The sequence below is a fragment of the Schistocerca serialis genome, chromosome 2 (assembly GCF_023864345.2).
Source record: "Schistocerca serialis cubense isolate TAMUIC-IGC-003099 chromosome 2, iqSchSeri2.2, whole genome shotgun sequence".
NCBI classification, from domain to species: domain Eukaryota; kingdom Metazoa; phylum Arthropoda; class Insecta; order Orthoptera; family Acrididae; genus Schistocerca; species Schistocerca serialis.
Window position 1 is genome coordinate 579,447,189 of NC_064639.1, and position 24,891 is coordinate 579,472,079.

The 24,891-nt window shown below is 39.6% G+C and overlaps 1 protein-coding gene across 1 annotated transcript in view; it reads left to right on the top strand.

The window, feature by feature from the left end:
* LOC126457585 (TATA-binding protein-associated factor 172) overlaps positions 1 to 24,891 on the top strand; it is a 291,210-nt gene that overhangs the window by 235,747 nt on the left and 30,572 nt on the right. The window contains exon 33 of the mRNA XM_050094016.1: positions 2,750 to 2,912. Within this exon, the coding sequence (XP_049949973.1) occupies positions 2,750 to 2,912 (163 nt within the window). The remainder of the gene's footprint in view (positions 1 to 2,749; positions 2,913 to 24,891) is intronic.

Consider the following 24,891-nt stretch of genomic DNA (forward strand, 5'->3'; position numbering starts at 1 on the left):
TCAAGTGTAACTGGTGCTGATGTTTCATTTTTTATCTAAATAGAAGTTCAGTTCGTAATTTATTTCATTTTTGTTGTAGTGTTTATTCTCTTCTGTTTCATTTCAAACTATGTCTAGTGTGATGAGTTGTGCCAGCCCAAACCATGGAGTGAAATGGAGGAGGAAGAGGTTGTTACACAGCTAGGCTGGTGAATTTGTGTTTTTGGTGAGGGACTGCTTTGAGAAAGAAAAAGGTGAACCTTTATTTCCTGTTGCTCAGGTTGTTAAGAAGGCTGCAGCAGCTTTGAAAGTAAGCAAGAACACTGTTATAATGATAGGGAAAGTACAGTATCGATTGTGATAAGAGTGGCACAGCAAGGCTCCACACTCCAGGATAAAAGCAGCCAAGGAGAAAGCAAGTGACAGCTTTGGATGAATTCTAGAAAGATGCTATTCATTGTCATATATATAGCCATTATAAGAGAAGGGAACCCCCACACTATTTGAGTCACTCATGTCTCTTCAGAAAACCGATCCTTTTAAAGAGAGCAGATTTTCATTATGTGCAGTGCTGAAAGATGTAGGCTTCAGATATTGACTGTTTGACGAATGCAGAATATTGGTGGAAAGGACAGATGTTATTGCCTGGTGGTGCAGATTTCTGCGGAGTATCAGGGGTGCGACATTCGAAAATATAGTGTGGTTAGATGATTCGTGCCTGCTGTCATTATGTAGATGGTGAAGTGCTGGAAAGCCCAATGGGTTTGTTGGAAAAGGAGGGTGCTTCAGACCATTTTGTGCCAAACTGCATGTTATTGTTTTGTTCCAAAAAGAGAGGTGATTTCCACAAAAAGATGAACAGTATAGTTTTTCAAAAGTAGCTTGAGGCATCTGTTATGACAAATCCTGCAAGGCCATCCGTGATCATTATTGGCAGTGCCCCATATCATTCTGCTCTTCATGATAAGACACCAACTTTGGCAATAGAAACAGACAATATTATTCAGTGGCTGAAAAGTGGGTCTCGGAGAAGATTTGAGAAATGCTGAATTGCTTGCAAGTGTGACACAAAATAGACCACTATTTCCAACGTAGGTAATTGAAGAGATTGCTGAAATGTATGGGCATAAAATCATTCAGCTTCCATACCATTGAAGAGGTGTGGGCAGAAATAATCTAACTATATTGCTGCAAAAGAAGGAGTGAGAGAGAGTGAGAGTGTGTGTGTCACTATCTCTTTGAAATTTAAAATCTTGTTGAAGCTGTCAGACAAATGATAAGCAAGACCTGGATGTAAATTGTGAACAGCACTGCAAGTGTCATTAGACAGGCAGCCAAAAACAAAGGTGTTGTGGAAGAATGCATCAAAAATTTAATTATATGTGTCGGAGGGAGCAATTATAGTTGGAGCAATGCTGAACAAGTTTATTCTAAATCAGATTCTGACATCTATATGAGTGGTGTTTTCCATTAGTGTAACTACAACACACTTGGGAATTTAAAATGGAGCATGTCATCAATCTATTATCACATTATGAGTACTTTCATCAGATTATAACTGTTGATATATTGATAAATTATTCTGTCATTCATCATGGAACTGATTAATAACGAAACAATCTTTAACAACAAAACCAAAAACTGTGAATATTTGTTGATTTGTGAAAATAGTTTTCATTTCCATTGTGAAGAATAACAAATAACTTTATGACATTTCAGGATATTAGGTTTCAAATAGATCTTTTCAATTTTTCAAGTTCATGTGTTACAAGTAGTAACTGTAAATAAATTCAGACATATAACCACAACCTGCCTGTTGTCAAGTTAGCAGTGACTGGGTGTAGTGTGCCATAAGCCAAGCCTGGTAACATTGCCATCTGCCCTGTAAAGTGTCAGCTACAATCATTCGTCTTACAGACAGTAGATTGTTACCTAATAGGTGGACAGCTTCATCATTTGATTTATCATTGGAATCTGTGCAGTGCTGTGGTTCATTCTGTTAATCTGCACTAAGATTTAATGACGGATTCCCCACCCTCTACCCACTCCCACCCCCATTGTTTAGTCAAATTAGCTAGCGTCTACAGGCGAGTTAACATATACTGTTCCATTCATATGTTTTACGGTCAATGTAGTTACCACACATTTTCAACTTTATGTATTATATTTAAATAATTTTTAAATAATCTCTTGTAACAGGAGCTGTTTGTGCTGCCTGTTGCGAAAGAAGATGCTAATTCATAATGTTTAACAAATGTGCTGTATTGTTGGTCCCATTTTCTAGTAGTATCTCCTATTACTATTTGCCTACTTTAAAAGTTAGAAAATACTTAAGCTGTCGCTTTTTATCAATCATTGCTTAGGCAACAGAATATTTTCATGGCTTTGTTGATTTAGTTTCAGTATGAGCTATGTTAAGTCCATGTGTGACTTATGGAAACATTGCATTTATATTTTTACATTTTCCTTCTTCAGAGAGAGAAAAGATGTAAAAGTTAAGGTTGAAAGGAAAGGGTGATGGGTGGAGGCATATCTCTTGGCTGCATTGTTAAGAGAGGCCTATGAATTAAAAAACGAAAGATATACAAAGGTGGAGGGAAAAGCATTAGGGAGATTCGAGATAGTAATCAGAAATACCCTTTTAAAAATTTATGAATGTTTGGGCCAGAACACCTTGGAAGAAGTACAGTACTCATGAGGTAATAACTAGTAATATAATAATGTCTCTTATAAACACTGAATTAATTATGTCATTGTTGTTTCTTTACAGGGCAAACATGCCAAATGTATCATATCTACGATTGGATGGTAGTATACCTCCAGGAATGAGGCATTCTGTAGTAACACGATTTAACAATGATCCATCCATTGATGTGTTGCTCCTGACAACACAAGTTGGTGGTCTGGGTCTTAATCTCACTGGTGCTGACACAGTAAGTTATCCATCTTAGTTACAAAAGTCTCTTTCGAACAGCATTTTCTTATGTTGAAAATTTGAGTGTGTGTGTGTGTGTGTGTGTGTGTGTGTGTGTGTGTGTGGAGGCAGAAATTATTACCAAATTCATCCATTCAGGTATTATGTTGTTGTTCTTTATGAGCCAAATTGTAAACAATTCATTAAAATGGGAGAATCTAAAAGGGGAATTTGACAATATGCATGGACACATTCACTTTAGTACTTGCATGAGATAGCAGTTTTTTCCATCAGTATAAAATATGTCACATTTGTGAAACTCTGATCCCACAATTGTAAGGGCATTGGCTATTCTGTCCCAGCATTGTGATTAATACTTCCTGTCTAACATTATAGTTAGACGCAATCAGCAGCATGGCCACTATGAACAAAAGTTTATTGATCCACATTCAAGTAAATGACAATATAGAAACAGTATAGTATGCAGTAGAACAAAATTTGAGGGGGATCAGCGGCTGCTCTGTCTCTATATAGAGGAGCCTTCTTGTAGGTTGTGCGGTAGATGTCATGCTGTGTGCACTAGTCTTGCGACCCACTGCAGATGGCCTCTGGTAACCAACCCACGCAGCTGCTGTTGGCAGAATATTTGAAGAGTAGCGCACTGGCAGCCTGGTACCACATCGCTTATCGAGGTGATACTTGCAGGGTTATAACACACTGCCCCTCTAGGGAAAGGGCACTCCTCTGATGCAACCATCGGGGAAAGTGATGACACGTCCAAGGCCTCTGCAGAGGGCAACGCAGCTGGTGATGATTGCGGTGGAAGGAGATTCCGGGCCAGAACTTGTGAATAGACATGGAAGTGGTGCCTCCGCGGACACACGAGGTGCATATCCTCTCCCCCTATCACCCCTTCCTTGAAGTACCATAAGGGACGACCAGTGCGGGCTGCATCTCAACATCTGGGTTCTCGATATGGTGGAACTGCACGGACAGTGAAGCTGCCAGCCACTCGGTGGGGGTGCTGTGATGCCGGTGGTGAAGCACCAACAGTGCCCGCCCAGCCAGTGGAGGACACAGCTAATATCGGTAGTGCACCACCAGCCCCTCTCTGGTAGACACCATACAGAGGGGTGGGGCCAGCAGCTGTGACCATGGAAGAGTCTGTGACATACTTCTTCATTTGAACTTCAAACATGCTGATGAGCTGTTCTGCCTCACTGTTAGACTGGGGGTGGAAAGGAGGAGTCATCACATTGTGAATGCCTTGGTGGGTGCAGAATTGTGAGACGCAAAGTGTAGACTTTTATCTGTAACAAGCATAAAGGCAATACTTCAATAGAAGAAATATTGTGAGTGCCCGAAATGTAGCCACAGACGAGGTTGAAGGATGCAGATAACATATGGAAAGTTAGAGAAAGCATCAGCAACAAGTAAGAATTGAGGAACGGTCCCGCAAAATCAACATGGACGTGTCCTCACAGTCACTGCATTGTAGATCATGGAGAGAGCTTCACCTGTAGCACCACATGTTGCCTAGTACACTGAGAGCAAGCTATGTCAAGATGCACAATGTCACTATCACTGGGCCCAAACATGTGTCAACAGGCAAATGACTTGGTACAAGAGACACCCCAATATCCCTAGGCATAGGAGCTAAAGTACAACCTGCCTTAGGGCAGCTATGATCACTGCTTTGGGTGACAGCCCGTCCATTGCTAAGAGAACAACACCATCAATCACCGAAAGGCAGTGACGGAAGGCAAAATAGATATGTAAAGGATCAGAAGCCCTGCCCAGAGACCTGTCCACCCAGCCACGCTGAACAAGGTGAAGGGCTTAGTGCAAATCTGGATCAGCAGAAACAGTTGCTGTGACCCGGCAGCTTGGGAATATTTTCTTGGTCTTTCTTTCCCTAATGTGGGTGTTGAAACAGTCAGTAGTTGATCTGTAACTTCTGTAATCTTGCTAGATTTCTTGCTTCTTGTACTTTTTCTCATGTCCACCATACAATACCAATGCTGCAAGGGTCCTGCTATTCAGTACCCTTGAGCCATGACAGCTTCTCCCCTCGTGGACTTTGATCTGTTGTGTCGAAGATGCTGAAATAGACTTTTCTTGTTCCAGTGGAATAACACACTCAGAGAAGTTGAACTCAGTGTGTTTCTTACAACATACGACTCTTAACTCTTAATGAATTGACTGCTCAGCCGTTACATTCCAGCTATATGTTGTCATGCGTCCATCTCACACGAGGCTCAGAACAGTAATACAGTAAATTCTGAACACCAATGCTGTAATGATTTCTTTGGCATTATGGAGGTCATGTGCAGTGCATGTGTTTCTCTCATGGTCCCACATGCCCAGCACGTAGAAGCACCAGTCCGCAGCCCACATCACTGATAGCATTGGTACAATTCCGATCTGCAGAAACCATAAAAAAATATATATCTACGTTACACCTCAAGCCTGTGATAGAAAACCATTCCACTGTGTGCACTGTGTGTTGCACCTCATCATATAAGTGCAACCAAGGAGCTCATGATAATGAAAAGTAGCATCGGGCTCCATCAGAAGCCAGGACAGCGCATTGACATTGGCATGCTGCGAGACAGAAACCAGGCCCAACACGGGAAGCGATGTGCTGTTTTGTTGGGCAATGAAGCAATGGCATTAGACTGTTTGCCGATGATGCTGTAGTCTACAGGAAAGTAGTATCACACGAAAGTTGTGAACAAATCAATGAGGATTTGCAGAAAATAAATGTGTGGTCTAATGACTGGCAGTTATATCTCAATATTAGGAAGTGTAACCTACTGCGTATAACAGTGTGAAAATCCCCATTAATGTATGAGTTCAAAATAAATTCCCAGTCTTTGGAAGCAGTAACATCCGTCAAGTATCAGGGTGTGACTATTCGAAATGATCTCAAATGGAATGATCAGATTACACAAGTAACGGGCAAGACAAACTCTATATTGCAGTTTATTGGTTGAATCCTTAAGCGATGCAGTCCTTCAACAAATGAAATTGCTTACAATACATCAGTTTGTCCAGTCTTAGAGTATTGTTTGTCTGTATGGGACCCTTACCAGTTGGGCCTGACTCAAGAGACTGAGAAGGTCCAAAGGAGAGTGACAAGATTCGTGACTGGTACATTTAGCCATTGTGAGAGTGTTACAAATCTCATAGAAAGTTTGAAGTGGGAGACACTTGCGTATAGACGCACTAAACAGAAGGGGCTGCTCACTAAATTCCGAAATTTGATCTTCGCCATGGATGTAGAACATATATTATTACCACCAACTTTCAGATCGCGCAATGATCACCACTCGAAGATAAGGGAAATTAGAGCTTGTACTGAGGCGTTCAGACAGTCGTTTTTCCCTTGCACGATCCGTGAGTGGAACAGAATGGGGGAAATATGACTTTGGCACGAATTGTGCCCCCGCCACTCACCGCTTGGTGGCTAGTGGAGTATATATGTAGATGTAGGAGAATTAAACAATGAAACCAAGAGCTTGTGGTCTGTAATGATGTGAAGCTTTGACCCAGATAAGAATACTTGAAACTTCTTAAGGGTATAGACAATAACAAGCACTTCCTTTTCAACTTGAGAATAGCACTGCTGAACAGATCTGAGCCTTTTTGATGTGTAAAGTATTGGATGTTCAGAACAATAACGAGGCTATATTGGGAGTTATCTGTAGCGAAGACCAGGTAGTGGCCAAAATGGAAGGTAGCCAAACAAGAAGCAGAGTCAGGGTGTATAAGCTGCAGGACAACTGGGAAATCCACCAAAAACGTGGGAGTGTTTTCGTCTGGAAGAAAACCGAGGAAAAGTGGGAATTTTTTAAAATTCCAGGAATTTTTCATCATTTTTGCTTTGAGTTAAATATTTATAATTTTAACCTGTAAGAACTGATACTCTAACAAGGATATTACTGTTTCCTGCTTCTGCAGAATAATACTGCAGCAATAAAACATAAACAAGAGAAAAAGATGTAAAACTTAAGGTGCAAAGGAATAGGCCATTTACAATGACAAAACACATTGCACACACAAGTGTCTGCCAACAGCAAAATGTGTCAAAAGCTTTAGGACAAAGAAATATGAAATAACAACAAAGTGCTTCCGATGAGTGTGACATAACAACTATTTACTTTAGGTTTGTCTGAATGGTTGCCTGTTACCAGCAGGTTCATGCGCATGCGCGGTTGAGTTGCATATGAGTGGTACCTTCTCCTACTTCTGGCTACTTGAAATGTGGCTGTTACATTATTGGCAGTAGCAGCAAGCAGCCACATGCTTCCTGAAAACATTTTTCTGGCGCACCCAAGTTGCCAGACTCATGCACGCACAGAGTAGTCTGGGTTGTAGTCGATAAATATTTGACCCCTATTTACATTTAGTGATTTTGATGTTTCCTCTTTGTTTACAGATCTCACATCAAATGAAAACAAAATAGATATCTGTGGCCAGGAACCATCACATGAATTGAAATACACTCAACATAATTACAGAAGGGTGAAACATGTTACTAATTTCAGTTTTATAATTTTATTTCCACATTTTTGGCAGTCAGGCATTAATCACTTTGCTGAATAATGAAGTCATTTCTGTTGGTCTGATAAAGAAATTTGGCTTTTATTAATGTTTTCCACTGAGGCTCCCAATTTGTTTGAAATGAAATATTTCATCACACCACTGGCTGCTTTCAACTGTTTGCTGAATTTCAAGTGCACATTTCCATCTTCTGGCATGTATGGCATTGTAACATAATAAAGAAACAAATATGAGATAATACAGTACTGGTACTCCAAGAAGATTTACATCTCGAAAACCACACTGAAATACTTAATATCAGGTTGGGAACTACTTCATTATAAATCTGGAATATGAATGTGCACTTAAGCCATATTATGCATTATAGTATGTTTTACGAAATTCCAATGCTCTCGGAATTCCTTTATGACGTAATGTATGATCTCTTAATGTTTTATATGTACAGACATACGTGTTTTCTACAGCATTGTCTGCGCACGTGCAGTACGCCTATTTTCTGGCTCTCTCTAGCAATTTCTGAAACGACCGTACAGTGTGACAATTATTGAAATATATGAAATACAAGGGTGGTTTGAAAATTTCTCAGAACATAATAGAAAAAAAGTACTTACATCACTGACACTTTTTTTATTTTTCAATGCAGTCTCCTTGTTGATTAATGCACTTGTCCAGTAATGTTCCAGCACCTTGATCCTATCTCAAAAATGAGTTTCCTCCAGGCATGCAAAATAGTTGTCAACTCCGGCTATCAATTCTTTGTTTGAAGTGAATCTTAATCCACCAAGAAAAATTTTCAGTTTTGGGAAGAGAGGGAAGTCTGACGGAGCCATATCAAGTGAAGAAGGTGTGTGACAACAATTCATACCTTAGCTCGTGTAATTTTGACATTGTGATGGCACATGTGTGCGGGTGCACATTGTCTTGATGGAAGATTACTTTCTTCCTTGCTAAACCTGGCATTTTTTCACGTATCGTTTGTTGCAATTTGGTCAGGAGGTTAGCGTAGTATTCTCCAGTAAATGTTTGCCCAGTGGAGAGATAATCTACAAACAGAATCCCCTTTGCACCCCAAAACATTGATACCATGATATTTCCCTCTGTAGGAATTGCCTTTGCTTTCTTTGGTGGTGGAGAATCAGCATGTTCCCACTGCTTTGACTGTTGTTTTGTCTCTGGGATATAGCAGTGCACCCAACTTTCATCTGCGGTCACAAACCGGTGCAAAAAATCTGGTTCGTGTCTTCTAAAACGGGCCAAACATTGTTCCAATATGTCCATTCTCATGTGTTTTTGATCCAGCGTCAAGAGTCATGGCAGCCATTATGCAGATAATTTTTTCATTTCTAATTCTTCAGTTAAAATTTGACATACCCATTCAGATGACATCTGGCAGTTGTGAGCAATTTCAAAAATCTTTGCAATGATGTCTGGAGTAGTGACACATATTGGCTGACCACTGCGCATATCATCAGCTAAGCTCTCCCAACCACATTTAAATTCATTTGTCCACTTGGCAACAGTTGAATATGAAGGAACAGTGTCCCCCAGTGTATTTTGGAAATCAGCATGAATTCCTTTGCTTTATAGCTTTCTTTACAAAATCTTAATTTTTTTCCATGTTCAGAAATCACTAGGGGAGAACAACAACAGAGCCATGGCACCGCCACAGTTCTCTTCAAAGAGCACTGACGTGGCACATGTTTACAGGCAACAGTCCAATGTATTCACATGAACATCTCATGGTGATTCCAAAAACTTTTCAGACCACCCTCGTAATATCATCATAACTTCTGAACTGTTAGTGTTGGGATGTTCAAACAGCACGGTTGGCCTCGGGGCATGATGGAAATTAATATGTGCTGTATGGTTTGGTTTAACGACGGAGCCCACTTTCATTTGGATGCATTTGTCAATAAGCAGAACTGGCACATTTAGGGGACTGAGAATCCCCATTTTATGATCTAGAAGTCTCTCTTCACCCTCAACGGGTGACTGTGTGGTTTGCAGAGTCCAGTCACGGAATAGTTGGTGCAATAATCTTAATGGCACAGTGACTACTGAATGGTATGTGAAGGTTTTGGAAGATGATTTCACCCTATTATATGAAGTGACCCTGATTTCGACAAGATGTGATACGTGCAACTCAGAGCTCGACTGCATTGATGGAGGAGATTGTTTGAGGTTCTGGAAGAGCTCTTTGGGGACCGCATTCTGGCTCTGGGTTACCCAGAGACCACTGGCATGGGTCTCAATTGGCTGCCATATTCTCCAGTTCTGAACACATGCTACTCCTTTTTGTGGAGCTATTTAAAGACAAGGTGTGTAGCAATAACTCCAAAACCATTGCTGAGCTGAAAGCAGCTATTCAGGAGGTCATTGACAGCATTGATGTTCCGAGACTTCAGTGGGTCATCAGAATTTCGCTATTTGTCTGCATCACAATATCGCCAGTGATGGCAGACATGTCGAACATGTCATAACGTAATTCCAAATATCTGTAGTGACATTTACATGTCGCATAAAGTGTGTGCATGCTGTTGTTTCAAACTATTTTTTCCCCTCCCTATAGTTCAGTAGTTGTCTCCCTATTATATTTCTAACAGGTCACAGGAAAATATTGCGAATGGTGGTTTGAAAAGCATTACTTTCAAATCCTTTTGCACAAGATCAATTATGTTATGTGTGAGAATTTGAGATGACTTTCTTAAACCGCAGTGTGTTTGATTCTCATTTAAAACTTAACTCTTTGAGGACCAGATGGCACATATGGTGAAATAGGCACCAAGGTCACGATAGTCATGTCATGGAGCATGCTATGCAACAGGATATTGAGTGTTGATGGTTTACACCCTCTGCTTGACGGTGTACACCCTCTGCCTATGCCCATTCATCCTAACTGATAACATGGCAGTAGTCATGCCAGTGTAAACAGCCAAACAATGTTTCCATAGCAGCTGGTATGTGACACTTCTTTTTGCAGGCAGCTCTCCCTTTAATGGTATGTTTTGCTAGTTACAAGGCTGATATAGGTGGTGGTAGAAAGGTGCATAGGTCAGATTTTGCCGCGGGGACACTCAGAGGGGTAGAAGCCATAGGGTAGGGAGATGGGTGCAGAAGGAGCATAAGGTCTGAGAAGGATATTGTGGAGATTGAGAGGGTGACGAAAAGCTATTCTAGATGTGGTGGGCAAAATCTCAGACAGAATGGACTTCATTTCATTTCATCGAACAAAAGTGATGCGTGTTATTGGAGTGGAGCAACCTGTCACAGCAACTGGTAAATCCAAGAAAGGAACAAAGTCTTACACATGTTTTTATAAGTGATACCAAAAGCAAGAAAGTCTTGCTGAAGCTGCTTCTTGTAAGCCTCCAGGAGAGATTTATGCACTGCCTCAATGGACATGAGAACTGACAAAATAACAAAATAGATTTAACACAAGGAAGTGAACCCTGTATTTGTCGCCAATTGTATCATAACACTAGATACAACCAATAGTGGGGTCACTAGAACAAAAGTTTATTGATCCACTTTCAAGTAAATGACAAACATAGAAAAGTAAAATAAGTAGTAGAACACAATCTGAGGAGTGCCAGCTGTGCTGTCTTTTTATAGAGGACGGCTCTGCTACACCACAGAAGATGCTGTGCCATGCGCACTTGTCTTGTGACCCACTGCAGGCAGCCTACAGTTGCCGGCCCATGCAGCCCCCATTGTTGCTGACTATTTGAATTGTAGTGTGCCGGCAGCCTGGTGCCACAGCGCATATCTGGGTATTGCGTACAGGGTTATAGCACTTTCTTTGTTTTTCCCTTAAGCAGTGCTGATATATATTAGAGTAGAGTTAGATGTGTAAATTACCAGTCTGTTATTAAAAAAATAAAGTTTAATGCTCAAAAAATAAAATTCTCCAAGAATAATGTGAAAACTATGTGGAACATTATTAAACATGAAAGAAGATAGATAGTGACCCAAATGAAACTGAACACCCAGAAAATAGCTCTTGAGGAATTGTAGTACTGTCAAATCATTAGCCTCTAAATTTACTAATTACTGCCTCACAGTGGCATCAAACATTGCACCCCTTAATAAGCAACAAAACAGCTACATTAGACTTATTTGTGCAGACACCACCTACAACATCAACAGACATTTAATTTCAAAAATACAGCTCCTAAGGAGCTTACAAAATTCTCTCTCTCTCTCTCTCTCTCTCTCTCTCTCTCTCTCCCCCCCTCTCTATTCGTTTAGTCGGTTCCGACTCTTCGTGACCCCATGAACCAAATCACGCCACTTCTTCCTGTCTTGCACTTTCTCCCGTAGACCTTCCAGGTTGGAACACATTGTTTCTGTGATGCCATCGATCCATCTCATCCTCTGACACCCTCTTCTTCTAGTTCCTTCCATCTTCCTCAGCATTAATGTTTTTTCCAGCGAGGCATGCCTTCGCATTGTGTGTCCAAAGTAGGTCAGCTTTTGTTTTAACATTAGACCTTCCAGGGAGAAATCTGGTTTTATTTGCTCCAACATTGATCTGTTGGTTCTCTTTGCAGTCCATGGAACTCTAAGAAGTTTCCTCCAACACCACAATTCGAAGGAGTCAATTCTTCGCCGTTCAGCATTTCTAATGGTCCAGGTCTCACATCCACGCATCACAACTGGAAAGACCGTAGCCTTCACAATATGGATCTTTGTTGCTAATGTTATATCTCTGGATCTTATAACCTTGTCAAAGTTTGACATCGCCTATCTACCGAGCTACAGGTGTCTCCGGATATCATGGCTGCAGGTCGCCATCAGCAGAGATCTGGGAACCGAGATAACTGAATGTGGTCACTACCGCCATGGTTTCTCCTGCTATATCCCATGAATTGGTAGATGTAATTGCCATAATTTTCGTTTTCTTCGCATACAGCCTAAGACCGGCCTTTTCACTTTCGTCTTTCACCTTCAGCAAGAGTGTTCTCAATTCTTCTTCACTTTCTCCCAACAGGATCATATCATCCGTGTACCTGAGGTTGTTTACATTTATCCCAGCTATTTTAATTCGTGTTTCTCCTTCATCTAGCCTCGCATTCCTCATAACTTGTTTCGGAAATGATTCCAACCTTGGCCCAAAATCCAATGATCATGCCCTTTTAGACGTCAGGTAAGTCGCTCCGCTTCCGTATTAGAACAACAGTTGCACTGTTGTCCACAACCCCAGACACTCTGTATTTACCCTCCACTGCTAGTGCTGCCACTTGCTGGTCTTTGTTTGGTTATTGTAGGTTGACGTCGAACAGAGTTGGTGGTCACATTAATGTGACTCGACCGTATATTAAAAAGGATACAGATTGAATAAGTACGGTGACAGTATGCAGCCTTGCCGGATCCCTCTCTGAATCTTTATCCATTTCGTTGTTCCATACATAGTTCTCTCCGTGGCTTCCTGGCCAATGTATAAACTCCATATCAGATGAATGAGGTGATAAGTGATCTGGTACACCCATGGCTTTCAGTACGTTCCATAATTTGTTGTGATTGACGCAGTCAAAGACTTTGGTGTCGTCAATAAAGCAGAGGTACACATCTCTCTGGAATTCTCTTGCTTTTTCCATAATCCACCAAATGTTAGCAATTTGATCTCTAGTTCCTCTTCCTTTCCTAAATCTGGCTTGTTCTTCTGGTAGCTCTCGATCTAGATATTGGCGAAGTCTATTTTGATTTTCAACATGACTTTGCTAGCATGTGAGATAAGTGCGATTGTTCGGTAATCTGAGCATTCTTTAGAACTTCTCTTCTTTGGAATGGGGATGAATACTGATCTTTTCCAGTCTTCTGGCCACTGCTGCGTGATCCATACTAAATTAACATTAACATCAGCAGTAGGAGCCCTCTCATTATGCAGTTCTTTCTTGTATAGGTCTCCTACATATTCTGCCCATCTTTCTTTAACATCCTCTGCTTCACTCAAATCTTTCCCGTTTCTATCTTTTATCATTCCAATTTTTGCCTGGAATTTTCCTTTAATTTCTCTAATTTTCTTATAAAGATCTGTTGTCTTCCGCATTCCATTACTATCTTCAACTTCCTTGAACTGTTCATTAAAGAATATATTTTTATCTCTTCTAGCTAATTTCTGAAAATCTTTATTTCATTCAAACATAGCTGATCTATCTCCCTTGATTTTTGCTTTCCCTCGTTCTTCTACAACTTGCAGTGCCTCAACTGGTAGCCATGTAGCCTTCTTGCTGTTCCTTTTCTTGTGTTTCTCTGCAGCCGCCTCGACAGTATTAGCTACTTCTGTCCACATCTCTTGTGAGCTTTTGTCCTCCAGCTCTAATACATTAAATCTGTTTTGCACCTGTACAGTGTAGTCGGAGGGTGTAGAGTTAAGGTCGTATCTGCAAGTTGGGATACTTTTTGCTACATTCTGAAGTTTCAGCCGAAATTTTGCAATCAGGAGCTCATGATCTGATCCGCAGTCAGCCCCAGGTCTTGTTGTAGCTGACTGAACCACGCTCTTCCACCTCTGATTACAAAGTATGTAATCAATTTGGTTCCGGTGTTGGCCATCTGGTGAAGTCCAGGTATATAGGCGTCATTTTGGTGGTTGAAACAGTGTATTAGTAATTATCAATGAATTTTCTTGGCAGAATTCTAGGAGTCTCTGTCCTGCTTCATTTGTTGTACCAAGACCATGTTTCCCTGTTTATACCTTCTACAGCTTGATTTCCCGCTTTTGCACTTTAATCTCCAACTATGAAGATGATATCCTTTTTTGGTGTTGACAGTAGTAATTCTTGTAAATCTCCATAGAACTGGTCAATAATTTCCTTTTCAGCATCAGTTGTTGGCGCATAAACTTGAATTACTGTGATGTTGAGGGGCTGACCTTGAAGTCTGATGGACATCATTCTGTCATTTTTATATATGCATCCCATTACAACTTTTCTCACTTTATCACTATCTATGAAGGCTACTCCATTACTTTTGTTGTTATTGTGCCCAGAATAATACACCATATGACCATTCGAAGCAAATTTTCCCATGCCAGTCCACCTCATTTAACTTATTCCCAACATGTCAATGTTAATTTTCTCCATTTCTCTTTTCACTATGTTTAGTTTTCCTTGCTACATGGATCTTACATTCCATGTTCCTATGCAGTGCTTCTCTTTGCACCATCTTACTCTTTGTGAAGCTCCTCTCAACCTGATTCCCCCCCGGAGATCCGATTGGGGAACTTGAAACTCCGCAACATTCTGAGCTGAGCGAAGCCATGGGGTTTTCTTAGGATAGTTCAGTGGTGGTTTCCCGTTGCCTTCCACTGTCCTCCAACTCCTATATGCTGCTGAGTTCTTGTAATCATGTATCACCTCCATTTTATGCCAGAGTCTCATGGTGTCTGCAGACACCTCCTCCCACCCCCACCCCACTCCCACCCCCACCCCCCAGGTCATTTCCTGGGCCCTTACAAAATTCATTCAGTTAGGAACACCATATAGCCAGCCAGCAGAACAACTACCTTTTAGTGACCTGGTAAATTTTTTACAAAATTCATCTGGTCACTAAAAGGTAGTTGTTCTGCTGGCCACTGAATACTACAGTGTTCTGCTGACTTACTAGACAGGATTATCCTTAAGTTATCTTTGTTGTCAGTTGATGGCCTGGGGCATTTTTCCTGATGGACTTACATGTGCTGTAGTACAACCTGTCTATAAAACTGGGGATAGACACACCACCTCTAATTATGGAACTATTTCATTCCTTCCATTTGTTTCAAAAGTGTTTGAGAAAGTGGCCTGTGATGGAATACCAATACATTTGACTGAGCATAACTTGTTAACAGTCACTCAGTTCGGCTTTCGTTAAGGAATCTCCTTGGAGAAATCAAACAGCGGAAAATCTAGGAGGGGATAACAATAAAATACGTAAAACTCATCCATTTATAACCAATTCAGAATCTGCAGTGCCTCATATGAGTATTAATAACTATGAAGCAAAGTCTGGCCACAGGGATATTAGATCATGTCAATTATCTCACAGTGTTTTTCTGTTGATTTTGCTTTCTAGAAGCTGCACATGAATTGTTTTCAGCTGCTTTCTTCTCATTCATGCACTCCAATCAAGATTGCGCATGTAACATTTCACTGCCCCAAAGTTTCCAGTTTTGCTCATCAGTGTTAATGACACCACTTCACATAAGGTAAGTTTTAATATGTCCAAAACTGCAAATCACCACTGTATGGGTGTTCTCAAAATGAAAATATAAGGGAAGAAGTTTTATGGTGTGAAGTCAGGTGATAATGGTCACTACCAAAATTGAACCATCTCATCCAAACCACATATCTGGAAATCTTTCATCCAGAAATTTACAGACATTTAGGGAACAGTAAGTTGGTGTCCAGTGCCGCTGGAATTTGATGCCACATTTCAGGTGTTCAGCTTGTAGGACACCATACCCTTGTAACATATACAGATAAACTTCATGTTTGACAGTGGATTTGCTGAACAAAAAGGACAAATGATACAATTTGGCATCACTGCTCGCTACATATTGATCTTGTGAATGTATCTTTCCATTTCACATGCAACATGAGGTTACAAGCTGGTTACATGGAAAGCTGACTCGTTGCAGAAACAAATCATTTCCAAAAAGGTACTGTTTGCATCAGTCTTGGTTAGCATATCCACTGCAAACTGTTTACACTGAGGTTTCTCTGTTGAATTTAGTGCCTGAAGCAGATGCACCTTGTAGGCACAGCTGTAAACTTTTATACAAGAGTATGTGCACTGTTGATTGTGACGTTTCCAATTCTCTGACCACTGCATGCCCTGATTTTGTCTGATTCCTTGGAAGTATCTGCCATGAGTTGTCTGTGTTGGCATCTGAAACACATGGGAGACCTACCCTTTGTTTGTAGAGAACTCTAAGTGTTTCCATAAATTACTTGTGCCAAGCCTGAATACTTGGCCAAAATGGTGCTTCCCTTCCATGCTGTGTCTGAAAGTTTCTTTTCACTTTGGAATAACATTTTGTCTCTTTGACCCAGACTACATTCTGAACTTTCTCCAGTGCTATCCACAATTTTCGTCAAATCTGTGGCACCTGGAAAATAAAAAAATTAACAGTTTTCTGTCTCATTTTGAAAACCAGTTTTTATTATTCAGTGGAGTTTTAAAGTAGCTTATGAACACCATGAATTTCTCTTTTTCAGGTAAGAATTTCTTGCTATTGTCAGTCTCCATTTTACATGGTGTTGGTAGTTATTTTGCAACCCAAATAGCAAATCTATTTATAAAATGTAGAGTCTCATTTCCTGATAATTCGTGCAGCATCGCCTAACTTAATTCAGATACAACCCTATACTCATGTTTTTCTTTTTATTGATGTTTGTCTTTTAACTCATTTTAGAGATGGTATCTAATTCACTTAACTGATCTTGCCAGACCTTAGCTGTCACTAACAGACTTATAATGCATTCAACAGACCTTAAAGTTTCTATTTGATCTCTTTGAACTTTAATTTCTTTTCAAAATTCCTCCTTAACTACTTTTTCTGCAAACATGGAGTATAGGCTACAACACTGTCTCCCTCCCTTTTCAAGTAGTACATCTTTTTCATGTTCTTCAACCTTAAAACTCTAGTTTGGTTGTTGTACGTAAACATATTCTTCACTTCATGTAACTTCACACTTGTAAGTTCTTCCTCTCGTGCTATCTCCTAATATAAATCTTGGAGACGGTGTTACCCCACATGTTCCAACATTTATCCTGAAACTAAAATGGCTTTCTTCCAGGTAGGCTTCTGCCAGTTGTTCCAATCTTCTGTGGATATTGTATGTTACTATTTTACTACCATGACTTATGAAACTAATGGTTTGGTAATATTCAGACCTATTAGCACCTGTCATCTTTGGTATTTGGATTATTACATAGCCCTTGAAGTATGAGGGTATTTTACTGTCTCATATATCCTGCCTACTGGGTGGAACAGTTCCCTAATTTTTTGTTCTGGCAGGGATATTAGTAATTCTGAGAACATCTGAGCTACTCCAGGTGCCTTACTTTTTCGTATGTTGTGGGGCGGCGGATGGAAAATTTTTCTATTGTTGCCATTCTCAACACAGGCTCTCTAACTACAATGTTGGCAACCAGAAAGTGGGTAGCAAAAACGTGATGCCTGTAATTAAAGTTCACTGTGCCTACTCTGATGGAGAAATAAAGTTATTGATCATTGAAGTTCATTACACTGAGGATTTAGGATGATGATTGGGATTCATAGAAAATGCAATTTACTATAACAATTTTCACTATATTCTGAAAACGATAAAGCGTAAAGTTTCAGACAAATGTTTACCCAAGCAATGCTATATCAGCTATTGTAATATCAGAGTTGTTCAGTTTCTATTGTGCAGATCCTGTTATCCTTAGATAACAACTCTGTTCAATAATCGTTATTGATGTAAATTTTCAAAGTGAATGCTCGCCAAAATTTGATGTTGAGTACTCATCAAATGCCACGCTAGTAATGGTAGAAGGTCTGTCCTGCGACAGCACGTGAAATACGACATACACAAACTGAGAATAAATCACTGAAGTTGTTCCGCAATTAACACTTTACCACAAAGCGAACTCATTGTTACGTGCATACCAAGTTACATAATATGGCATCCAAGGCTGTTCCTTGCAACTGCACAGACACAACTCGGCTTCCAACACAGAGTGCGCACTGATATGAATCTAGAAGAGAACTGGGGCCTGACTCTAGCTCGCAGCGCTCTTATTTATATAGCCGCGGTGCGGACCGCCGAAGGTGCAGCCGACAACATTTGCCTTCCTGACTAGCCGCTGGGGCTAACAGAACACCACTTCAACTTACTAAATAATTAATTGCTTCATTCGCTGAAGGCCAATGAAGCTCTCAATTTAATTGTGCTGTCAGCACACAGTTAAATATCTGTAATAAAATTCTGATGTGGCTAGGTTAAATACTTTTGGCGAGAGAATTATTTTAGTTGCACTGCGCGCAATAGATGAGCTCTGAACTTGCCATTTGGAGAGACACTACAGCTATAGTTTTATAGCTACCTGTTGGAAACTTCTCACATCTTTGTTATTATAGCGTATCTCCAGTCTACCTAAATCTAAACATCCTAGCTTTATCTAATCACGTACTTAATCTATCTTGCTTTTAGGACACAAAAACAGAAAATCATGAATTTCATCTAAAATATTACTTTGTGAGATCCAGCATGCTGTTTCCATTAAATTACAAGAAAAAGATATCCAAATATAAATTTTGAAGTTTCTAGCTCCTTCCTGTTGTGCCGATGATTTTTATGTAAAAGTCAAAATTTAGAATACTGTTAAAGCTACGAAACTGAAACTTAACACATTATTATTTTAACATCACTCCTGACATGGTATTAACTTTTCAGATTATTTACTTTACTTTTAAGGTATTGTGCAACATTCGTGATGTCATAGCTAGTTACAGTGGACTAGGCTGGTACACAATGGAAAGCAGATGAATTCTATATGGCGTGAGTAGGCTGCTTCCCTACAAGGTCTTTCACTGTTCTGAGAAATTTGCCTCAGTATTGCATCGCCCATTGCATCTTGCTCTTCAACAATATTGTCCTCAAGTTCCTTTCCTATATGTAATCTTTCTATACACAGTATGTTGTGGTGCAGTTTTAATCGGTCACAGAAAAGCAGTGAATCAAGCTAGAAATGTGAAACGAGATGAAAGTTGGAAAAAAAAACTCTCCAAGTGTGCGTATGTGTTCAGCGCAATTCAATGTGGCCTCCATTTGCTGCATTACACACATTTAAATGATATTCTAGTTCTTCCCACACACTTTTAAGGACATCTGGTGTAACGGAGTGAATAACATCTGTGAATCACTGTTTTTAATGACTGGTGGTGTTACACTGCCAGATGCCAGTGTTTTTTGCAGATAATACAAACATTGCAATAAATAGAAAGTCAGGTGCAGATTTAGGAATGGCTGCTAATCAAAATTTCAATGACATTAATAAACGGTTTAAACTAGTTCATTGTCACTTCAGAATCTGTGACAGATTTTCTTCCACCATGTGTGTAGCATATGTAGACGTGCAGATAGAAGAGGTTGACATTGTTAAATATCTTGGATTAAAACTCAATTTACTATTGAGTTGGGAAGGGCATACCACTGAATTGCTGAAACGCCTTAACAAGTCTGTATCTTCAGTGTGAATGATGGGCGCATGAGATACAAATATTTATTTAAGAAAAGAATAGAAAAACCTTGGTTAAGTTGCTTGCTTTCAGTCTATTGTGTAAATTCAAGAACATCATGTAGAAACCAGTCCAAGGAATTGGGTATTGTAACCACTGCTTCTCAGTATATTTATTCCTTAATTAAATTTTTTGCTAATAGTATGTCTCCTTTTCTAACCAGTAGCTCAAAATGTAGTACCAATACTAGGAATAAGAACAATCTACATAAAGACATAAAATCACTTACCTTGCTTCAAAAAGGGGTCCAGTATTCAGGAACATACATTTTCTATAAACTGGCAGCAACCATTAAAAACTTGGTTTCAGATAAAGCAAAGTTCAAACAGAATTTGAAAGACTTTTTGGTAGGCAACTCCTACTCTATAGATGATTATCTTAACAGGGACTGTTAGACCAGCATAAGTAAAAATGTGTCAGATTTCAGTTTGGACAGCACTTGGTCACAGCAATAATGATTAAGTATTTTGTGTTTGATAATTTTATTAAAATTGCATAACTGTTTTTCATTCTGACAGTGTATTAATTCTGTAAATATTGGCATTCCAGTTCACTGTAAAGTATTCACTTATCTTCACAATATCCTGAAAAACTATCAGGGAAGTGAGTATTATATTCACATGTTCTATTGTATTCAGATGGTCTATGTTTTTTTTATTTTATGTCTTTTGACATGTTCCACTCCCACAAGAATTATCTCATTTTTGGGTCTATGGAATGAAAACTGAATCTAACCGAATCCAATACATTGGTTGTACCCATGTTGCTCACATAACACCAAAAGTAAAAGTCTAGTGGCATTAGGTCTGAGGATCGTGGTGGCCATCTCTTAAAATCTTCCCTTCCTCTACACCAATGGGGAAATTTTGTATCGAGAAACTTATGAATATTGTTGGCGTAGTGTGGAGGAGCGCCATCTTGTTGAAAGATGACACCTTCTGCCAGTTGTGGCATGGCATACAACTGCAACACATCAGAGCAGTTGTTTGATGTCACAGTCTGCTCTGCAAAGAAAAATGGGCCAATTACTTTATACATGAGGGCACACCACATGTTCACCTCAGGTGTGTTACATTCATACTGACTGTAGACACAAGGATGTTCAGAAGCTCACATTCAGGCATTATAGCAATGTATATGACCTCAGACACGGAATGTGACCTCATCACTAAACATCATGAGCAATCTCGTTAAGTATATCTGTAACACACTTGAATCTTTTGAGTCTATAAATCAGTTTGATAGTGTGCAAAAACTGCAATTTGTAACTATATAAATGGAGACTTCCTTTAAAAGCTTTTTTAGGCCTAATCCTTGAGCACATGCATGCACCACTTTTTTGGGGCTCTTTAGGTAGCTATCCCATACAGCTTCTACAGACTCGTCACTTACTGAAGGCCTATCAGAACAGAGTCTTTCCAGCAAACTGACAGTATCCTTTCAACTTCTTATCTCACCAGTTGATGCTATTTCTATATGTTGTTGTTGTTGTTTTCAGTCCTGAGACTGGTTTGATGCAGCTCTCCATGCTACTCTATCCTGTGCAAGCTTCTTCATATCCCAGTACCTACTGCAACCTACATCCTTCTGAATCTGCTTAGTGTATTCATCTCTTGGTCTCCCTCTACGAGTTTTACCCTCCACGCTGCCCTCCAATACTAAATTGGTGATCCCTTGATGCCTCAGAACATGTCCTACCAACCAATCCCTTCTTCTGGTCAAGTTGTGCCACAAACTCCTCTTCTCCCCAATCCTATTCAATACTTCCTCATTAGTTATGTGATCTACCCATCTAATCTTCAGCATTCTTCTGTAGCACCACATTTCGAAAGCTTCTATTCTCTTCTTGTCCAAACTATTTATCGTCCATGTTTCACTTCCATACATGGCTACACTCCATACAAATACTTTCAGAAATGACTTCCTGACACTTAAATCTATACTCGATGTTAACAAATTTCTCTTCTTCAGAAACACTTTCCTTGCCATTGCCAGTCTACATTTTATATCCTCTCTACCTCGACCATCATCAGTTATTTTGCTCCCCAAATAGCAAAACTCCTTTACTACTTTTTTCTATATGGTGGCTCTTAATTTTATGCGCAAAGAAGCTCAAATGTTCGGTGTTCAAATTCAGGAAGCCACAGAACACGCTAAACTTTCGTCTGTACTGTCTAGAGCTCAGCTGATGTGGCCTGATTCACTGCTGCTACACAGTTAATTTCGTTGTGTCATCACCTGCACGTGCACACCATTAAACATCATACTACAGAAACTCTTTGCTATTTTATTTCATTTCTGTTAGCCACAACAAGCATTCATAACTGCTCCATGACTTAACGGATGCACTGTATTACTTCTACTTTTCAGCCTTCTCTTTTTTACTTAGTATTGGCTTACTTTCAGAGCTCTTGAAGTTCACACAGCTGCTTCAGGTTTTTGATTCTCACAAAGTTGTATGAACCCTTCTTCAGTCATACAGGCTTTACAGTGTTGAATTTTTGCTGTAGCCATTTATGCTTTGCCAGTTGAAACTGTGTAGCTTAGGCCTTTAATGTATATTCCGTTTTGCTGCATTTTTATGAATCTATCCTATTTCATTGAAGTTGCTATGTGTGTACTGTTATTAAGTAAAAGACATCACACTTCTGATACTGAGGGGAGTGGCAACTTCTTGTTGGTGGAGGGATCAGGGCCATGTTTACAACATCCTGCAGGGTATGCATTCAACTATTTTTGTGATTAGAGTATTATCTGCAGTTAACTTCAATGATACTCTAAAACTTGTTAATGCCTCATTTGTCTTTTCGTTGATCTCATATGGAGAAATATTTTTCGTAACTTGTGTTGGACAAAAAGAAAAAGCAAGTCATAGGAGCCACACATAGTATCCAGGTAGTTGTATATTTCATGAACAGGGAATTCTTTCTTTGATACTGCAGTACAACTACATGCTTATGAAATTTGTTGTTGCCAACATCAACGAGGGTAGAAGGAGTATCAGCATCCAACTGTGAACACAAGGAAGAGAAATAATTTTTAAGCTGTGTTAGCATCCCTAAACAATGTTCAAAAAATTTGATCAGCATTCTGCAACATACATTTTCAGTAGGTTTCCACAAGAGATGAAGCTCCAGTTGTCTTATGGGAATCTGATTTGCTGAAATGAATGGAACAGCAGTATTATTCTTATATCAGAGAGTACAAAAGCTGTTGGCATAATTAGAATACTTGGTTGAGTCCTTTATCCAGCAATACTGATTTGATTCTTACATGTTTTACTCATATTGTTATGTGGGGTGATTGCTGTTAATAGGCTGTGGTTTCCGTTCTCGTAGGATTTGTGTAATGAACCACATTCTTACGTTTATTATTGTTGTTGTGTACACAGCTCGTTTCATTCTGGAGTTTCATGGTATATTGTTCCAGTTTTTTACAAATAAAACCTGGATATGTTAAGACATATTGTGTGACCTTGTCTCATTGCTGTAAGAGATACACTTTAATAAATAATATAAGAAGTGCTTAATTGAGATTGATTCATTACTCAGAAAATGTAATAGTCATTCATATGTGGTGCCTGTTCTCTGTCACATTATGGAGATTGCTTTAGATAACTGTGACTTTTGACAATGGTGTCAGTGAATATTTATTCCCTAATGAAGTTTGATCTCAGCAATCGTTCACAATTCAATGGTGGCTCTTCATTGTATGTGCTACAATGTTCACATTGAACATTGGACATGTGTTCAAATTTAGGAAGCCACAGAACACACTAAACTTTCCTCTGTACCATCTAGAACTCGACTGACGTGGCCTCATCTCTTATCTTATTCCCCTTCTTCTTCTCAATTTCTCATAATCATTATAATGGAAGGAAACATTCCACGTGGGAAAAATTATATATAAAAACAAAGATGAGGTGACTTACCGAACAAAAGCGCTGGCAGGTCGATAGACACACAAACAAACACAAACATACACACAAAATTCAAGCTCTCACAACGAACTGTTGCCTCATCAGGAAAGAGGGAAGGAGAGGGGAAGACGAAAGGAAGTGGGTTTTAAGGGAGAGGGTAAGGAGTCATTCCAATCCCGGGAGCGGAAAGACATGTCTGCTTGTGTCTGTATGTGTGGATGGATATGTGCGTGTGTGCGAGTGTATACCTGTCCTTTTTTCCCCCTAAGGTAAGTCTTTCCGCTCCCGGGATTGGAATGACTCCTTACCCTCTCCCTTAAAACCCACTTCCTTTCGTCTTCCCCTCTCCTTCCCTCTTTCCTGATGAGGCAACAGTTTGTTGTGAAAGCTTGAATTTTGTGTGTATGTTTGTGTTTGTTTGTGTGTCTATCGACCTGCCAGCACTTTTGTTCGGTAAGTCACCTCATCTTTGTTTTTATATATCATAATCATTAGATAAACAGCCCAAGGTACAACTATTTGAAGGTTCAACAGGTACATATTCAATGATAATTTAGCTATATCAGTGGGCAGACATATTTCTTGGCGTTGTTAATCGTCAAGCATATAGTTCATATAACACAACTAACTGAACTGGCCACCACATGGGCAGCTTCTGAATGTGGCTTGTTCGGTACTACCATTGATTCATCTCATAAAAGTTGCTCAGTAGTTAAACAGAAGGCTCTCATTTGCCTTACCTGCATTACATTACTTTGTTAGTTTATTTTGTAGGCTTTCATCAATTGTCTAAACCGTTGAACTCATCCCAGTGATAAACTGTTGTTACGGTAGCCCAGCCTTTCCAACTTTCCGTAGTTTCTTGTTCAATGAATGTTTAATGCAATAGTAACATTTAATGTACCTTGATTCTATTAGTGATAATGGACAACTATAAGTGATCATTTCTTACTCAAAGTGCTCTGGTTGCAGTAGAAATTTTTTCAGGCTAATATTTTGGTATACATAAGTGCTGGATAATGTGAACGTTAGAACCAGTGTCACCTGAAGATCAAAATAAGATGTGCTCAAGGTCACATCTCTGTTTAGTAATATGTTAAGTAATGTTTAATGTAATAGTAATGTGTAATGTATTAGTATTGTAGAAACTAGTAATGTATTTAGTAATCAACTGCTCTGTGTGCCTCTCGGTTTTCTTGGAAACCGTGTGGTTATTTATTGGTAACCTACTTTGTTTGCTGGTTA